The 6,839-nt window shown below is 32.4% G+C and overlaps 1 protein-coding gene across 1 annotated transcript; it reads right to left on the bottom strand.

The window, feature by feature from the left end:
• LOC107621855 (laccase-14) lies at positions 4,007-6,614 on the bottom strand. Its single transcript, XM_021114435.1, has 7 exons — positions 6,504-6,614; positions 6,280-6,440; positions 5,954-6,198; positions 5,755-5,877; positions 5,291-5,575; positions 4,500-5,162; positions 4,007-4,240 (listed from the first exon to the last, which is right to left on the bottom strand). The coding sequence occupies exons 1-7, from the start codon at positions 6,612-6,614 to the stop codon at positions 4,110-4,112; spliced, it is 1,719 nt and encodes a 572-aa protein (XP_020970094.1). The 3' UTR covers positions 4,007-4,109.

Raw genomic sequence — 6,839 nt, 5'->3', positions numbered from 1 at the left:
GTAGAATCAAATTAATTAAAAAAAAAAAGCGGGAAGAAATAATTTGATTAATAATAAAAAAAATTATAAAAGAAAGAATTCAATTTAATAATTGTGTACTTCATTGAAGAAATAATTCTGATGATTATTTAGCATTTTTGGTAATAGGATGATATAGTATGGTATTTTGTAAATCCTATATGACTAAAACTACTTTTGGTTAATTATTAATTATAATATGGTGACAGTTGCCTGATACGGTAAATCACTTGAAGACTTTGACGGCTAGGCAGCTACTACTTTTTGAGGAGTGAAATCAAAGGAAGACATCTTTTTATTGATTAATTACGAAAATGATGGAAAAAGCAGGTTATTAGTAAAAGAGTGTATTATATAACATGTAACATAATTATAAAGGAGTTCACAATTGAATCATGTGAAGCTTACTTAGATGGGGGGTAATGTGATGTGAGGCTTTTAGGGTGGATCAGAATAAATGAATATGAGGTTGTCATTTTCATGGAGAAAGCGAATCGGGCATGAATGAATTAGATAGTTAACAGTTTTAGTTCGGGAGTGTATAATAAATGAAGCAAATGGATATTCTGTAAGTGGTAATATCTACGCCGATTGTATCAAATTATGTTCACTGGTTTGTCATTAAAATGCAATGTTTTTCCATCAATCATGAATGATCAGCATCAACCGTCATGCAATGTTTATTCATCAAGTTCTGAGTGGTCCTCCTACTTCTAATTGGTACAAATTTTCTGAGAGCTGAGAACAATCGTATCTCACACGAATTGTATTATTATTTATTAATGAAATCGATCACCAAACCAATCGGAATCAAGCGCAATAATATGGGCGAAATTGGGAAAATGTTTTTGTCAATCCATAATTCAAGGGTAACATACTAACATGCCACGTTCTAATGAATTAATAATACACTACTAATAGTATTTTAAATTTAAAAATATTATTTACACTAATATAATTTACACTACTAATTTAATTTACTTTAATATGTATTTGATTCTACTAATTTTGATGACCACCTAATATAATTGTTTTAAATTACATGTTACCAAAATTAATAAAATAATAAACAACTCAACATTTATCAAAATCTATTTATAATATATTAAAAGAAAATTCAAGGTAATTTCACAATCATATTTAGATATTTAATTTGGCCACTTAGATCTTACAGCGGTTATTATTACGAAAAATGTTAGAGAGTCATCAAAACTTATTGTTTAAAAGTGTAATATAAAGTCTGTTGTTGGATTACTAAATTAAATATACTAGACTAAAAAGATTGAGTTGATGGATAAATGATTTACTCGTAGAACTCACTTTGAAACTTGAAGGGCTTCATGCTGGTTCATGAGCCTAACTATGGAGGAATTGATTTCTGCAAGTTCCATAAAACACACAGATTCCTTGTCGGGCTTGAAATTCCTAAGCAAGATGGTTTTGTCCATGAATCTAGGCAAGTTGTGATGAAGTGGTTGCTGGAGAGAGATTGCAACATATTGAGCTTCATGATGATGATGATGCCTTGACAGCCATGAATGAAGAAGCTCGCGGCAGAGGCGCCCCGAATCCTCAAGAGAAATATCTTCTTCTCCAATGCTTAGCTGCGCTGCTTCATGTAACGCTATGAGACTCTTCACATCTTCACCATATGCTTCTCTCAACTGCACTTTGTTCTTCTTCAACCTCTCAAATATATCTGCACAACGTTGATATTATAAGCTCTCTCTATGAATACATATGTTGTTTGGCTTATTTTTAAAATAAAATTATATATTTAAATTTTTTTATAAATTAAGTTTAATCAAATTGAATAATAAAACTTAAAATAATATTATACATAATTAATTTTTGTTAATATTAAATTAATTTAATTTTGTTTGACTTAATTAATAAAAATATTTAAATGCGTAATATTATTAGTGTGATTCCATCATTGGGTGGCCTCTATAAATTATAAAGTACCCTTGTCCTTATCTAAAATGCATGTACATCTGTTTTTCGTTTTCTTTCTTTATTTATTTCAATCTACTATTACTATTTAAAGTTTAAACATGAGAAAATTAGTTAATTAGTACTTTTTCTGGTTATATATAGAAATAATTATAGTAGTGATAAAGTGTAATAATAGATACCAAAATGATTATGAAGAAGTAATTTAAAATAGCCAAAGAAAATTAGTGTTATCCAAAATTCATAATTAAGATGAGAGATAAGAATGGAAAATAGATCCTCTTGATTTTTTTAACATTTAAAAGAATAAAATGTGATATCTCATGACTCATCATTAATTTTATAAATAGAATAAAAAATTAGATTAAACAATTGATATTATTTAATATTTTTTTTTACTGGAGAGAATTTTTTTTCTTTTTTTGGTGACTACACTGGAGAGGATTTGATGTGCTGAGAAGGAGATGAATGGGAAAGTGGGGGTGGGGCTGGGATACGGTGGACCCGAGTGCAGAAAAGCACACTTCTCATACGGGTTCCAGTGGGGTCCACTACTTGGTGACGCATATGATACGATCCTCACTGTAAGGCACCCCCACCCACTTCATAGCTACCATGGATAATCCAACATGCATCATCACATTCATTTATGTTCAACCATCTCGTTAGTTAGTTCTACAATTGCTTGCAACTTGCAAATTAAACTTTAAACTTTGATAGAGCAGAGTTTTAGAGCAGTTAATGGTCCAATTCTAACGATAAAGTTTTCAACTCTCGATCCATCTTCCAAAAACAGCATCTAGCTTACTATCTAGGATAAGTATATGCCAACGCATATCTTTAGCTCCTTTTGATAAGTGCATATACCTGCATATAGAGGAATAATAATGCTCACATATCTAATTTTTTTTAAACACAGCATACTCCATAGAGGCCCATACTAGACCCATTTTATATTTGGTCCGCTGCAAATTACCTACCCAATATTCATTGCATTTGCAGCCTGCCTACCAAAGTCAAAATCGTTAATAAAATAATAATGACATACTATGCAGTGCTTCAAAAATTCGTATTCTAATTTCTACCAAATGTAACGTAGCTCATTCTTCGAGTAGGTGACAATTATAACATTTTAAATCATTTTCCTAAATATCATCACCCTAATATATTTCATCGGCAATGAGTTCATAAGTGTTAGCTATCCAGAATCCTATTATTTATTTATTTTTTGTTTTTTTATTCTAACCTCTCGTTGTTCAAAAAATGTGGAACAATAATAATCCTTTTAATTTATTCTCACGACGACGACGTTCCACAATTGCATAGCGTACGTGAAAGGAAAAATCATCATCAAACATGAATATAGCTTCTTTTTTGGTTTATTAGGTACTTAAAATTATGGAACTAAACTGAATATGATTTTTCAAATCGATAATAAATCAGAGAATAATGACGTTCCGTGGTATAACTAGCTACGGTTGATAAATAAGACAAGGCAGCATGTGGTCGTGACCACCGAAAAAAGCCATGAAAGTGGCTCAGATCCAAATCAATTGCAAGAGAGTTAAGATATATGGATCTGATCATAGTAACGTTCTTCTAAAATTGGGGAATATTATTGAAGAATGTCTTATTCTTTGTTTGATATATGGAAATTGAATGAGACAAATTAAATTAATGGGACACAACGCATCAATTCATTCTTTAAGAAAACGCTAAAACTACGTATAAGACACAAAAATTGAAAGCTGTGTTTCACTTTTAGGGTGACTTAGCTTCTGCGGCTGTGAATAAATATGTATTGATAATTTGATGGAGGAAAATGAATTGAATTAAATAATAAAATTCTAACAAACAATAATAAATATACATACATATACCTCTACTAGTCATTGTTATTATCATTGACCAAAATATCATTAGTGAGGAGTCACCTCTCAACTTTATTATATGAAAGATGATTTTGCAGGTTGAAGCACTTGCTTGTAAAATAGGGTCATATATGTATACTCATATGAATCCATGTATAACATAGGAGTGTCCTTACTCATCAATTATAACAAGTTTATTTTATTTTTTGTAGTCACATTTGGTGTAATAATAATCCATATTTGGTGTGACAGCAATGGAACTAAGATTCAACATTTGGGTAAATCCGAAGGTGGTGGAAGAATTTGTGTCTGAGGAGAAGGACCATCTTTCACTAGAAGCACCATTCCCATCCCCCAACTTGCATGCCTCTCTAAATGACAATGCACAAACCACACCCCTAATCATCATATTCAACACATTCATTAGCCTTATATAATCTTAAACAATCCAAAAATGCATCGAAATACTACACATCCAAGTCTTTTTGTTAACCAAGTCTAACTAAGTTGGTTTAACATAACAAAAATCAGTTATGATTAGCATTATTCCAAATCTTATTGTTTAACTTAGTTGGATTCAGTTCATAAAAAGACTTAGATGTATACATTACTCAATAAAAAGATATTAACGAAGACAAAATAGTTTGAAAAACAGACCTGGATTGTCTGCCCTGAATCTAAGGGCGACCCAACCATTCCTTGGAACTCCAACAGTGGTCTCTTGAGGTGGATCAACAAGGTTATAGTTCTTGGGATCTCTTTTTGGATCAAAGTTTCCAAAACCCCAACCAACCACATAGAAGCTGTATCCATGAAAATGAACAGGGTGGTTATCACCAGTCACCACACTAGTCCCTTGCAAAACTACCTCAACACTTGCATTATACTCCAAAACCAACACCTTGCTTCCAAAATCTGTTGCCAAGACATAACCTGGCAACTTATCATCAGTGTAGTTGAATCCCCTTTCTGGTCTTCTGGGGAAATTCATCTCAAAAACACCAGGGATTTTCTCATAGTAGGCTCTTAGAAAATCAATGTTTGGTAACACAAGGCTAATGTTGTTCACACTAGCTGCAAGCCTTTTACCAAATGGTCCTTTGCATGGTTTATCTGCACTGCAATTAAGCAGGTTAACAGAGATTGTGAACAATAATTTGGTGTCCACTTTCTCAGGTACTTTGATTGGCTTGTCTTTGCTTGCAAGGCTTCTCAACTGCTTAGTGAATTCAGTTGCTGCTTCTGTTCTGTTATACGGTGGAAGACGGCACCCAATCGGGCTTTTTCCGTCTTCCTCGGAGCCATTGTATATAACCAAACCTGCATGCATGGATGAAATCTTATAAATTTCATGGCCTTAAACAAAAATAAAAAAAATTTCCTTTTTCTTTTAAGTTATAAGTATATAATACTGTTTTAAATTTTCTGGATCTGTTACTGCTTGAAACCTGTTGTGGTTGTGTTATCAAAGCCAGCACCAAAAGCACTCAAATATGCACTGGCGGCCATGGAATAAAGAGCAGGTGGTTGGTTTGCTTCTAAAAGAATGTCCATGGTTTGTCCTGGTGTGATCATTATGTGATCTGTTTCTATTAGTTTGACATAGAATCCATCTTTAGCTACCACTCTCAATCTGTGTTTTCCAATTGCAAAGAAAATTTCTTCATCCATCACTGCATTGATCACCCTAAGAAGATATGTTTTTCCATACTCTACAACCATCTTGAAACTACCTATCATATTAAAAGCAAAAACATACAAAACTAAATAAACAGAAATATTTGGTAACAAAAAAATTTACCAAAAATGATCAACTTGCTTTATTTAGTATTTATAATTATTACTAAAATTAATAAATGCTAAATAAAGCAAGTTTTGACTTTTTTTTTTTTTAATCTTTCTAGCATATTACCGGAGCAGGGATACAAATAACCAGGTTGACCATTGATGGTATATGCATCAGATAGAATTGGCTCCCCTCCTGTTTTGTTTGCTTCTATTGGAATATTCATGACTTCTTTCTTCCACCACTCTCCTTCAATAGAGTCAAAAATCATAGTGATCAATAATGGAGGAAAAAGTTTGTTGGTGCATTAGTATTTAGTACATACCTAGTATGATTGGAATCTCAGCATGGGGTTTGGGAAAGGGATAGTTTTGTCCATGCTTGGGATAAATGATGAAAGCTCCATGAACTGTGGCTCTTGACCAACCATCATGTCCATGCCACCATATGGTTCCTTCCTCTGTGGTCAAATGGATAACTTGTTTGAACACTGCACCTGGTTGAATTGGACACTGTGTTATGTAAGCAGCTCCATCTGACCATGGATTCCTCACTTGTCTAGCCCCATGCCTTTGAAAAATAATGCAAATATTCTTTCAATAATTAATGCATATATTCTCTGTTGTATAGAGTAGAAGCTAAGGCACATACCAATGTATTGTTATATTATGGTTTGCTTGGTTATAAACATTGACAATAAGAGTGTCTCCTGTGTGGGCCTTCAAGGTTGGACCTGGAAACTCTCCATTTACTGTCAAAATATTCTTGGTGCTGCATAGTCTAGTGTAACTTGAAGATTTTATCTGCAGAAATTAAGGCATAATTCATCTAAGTGTTGTGTAACATGCATGTATGATGAAATAAAGTAGACTTACCACAAAGTTATGATGATGAACTTCAGCATTTGCAACATGATCAATGAGATAACAACCGTATAGCACTGCAAAAATTATCAAGGAATATGCATTACTAGCCTTCATCACCATCATTGGTTGGGAACTTGGGATCCAATCGAAAGTGCGTGTGGAGTGAAAGGTGTCTCGTGCAGACAGAAGAAAAGAAAAAATGTTATGGAAATATTTGGTAACAATAAAAAAATAACAAAAAAAATTAAAATTTTCTTTATTTAGTATTTATTAATTATGATAATAATTAATAAAAGTTAAATAAAATAAATTTTAGCTATTTTTTTTTTTGTCTTGTTAGCATTA

Source organism: Arachis ipaensis, chromosome B10 (genome assembly GCF_000816755.2).
Source record: "Arachis ipaensis cultivar K30076 chromosome B10, Araip1.1, whole genome shotgun sequence".
NCBI classification, from domain to species: domain Eukaryota; kingdom Viridiplantae; phylum Streptophyta; class Magnoliopsida; order Fabales; family Fabaceae; genus Arachis; species Arachis ipaensis.
Note: the sequence above shows the minus strand (reverse complement) of the source record. Positions and strands in the feature narration are given on the sequence as shown.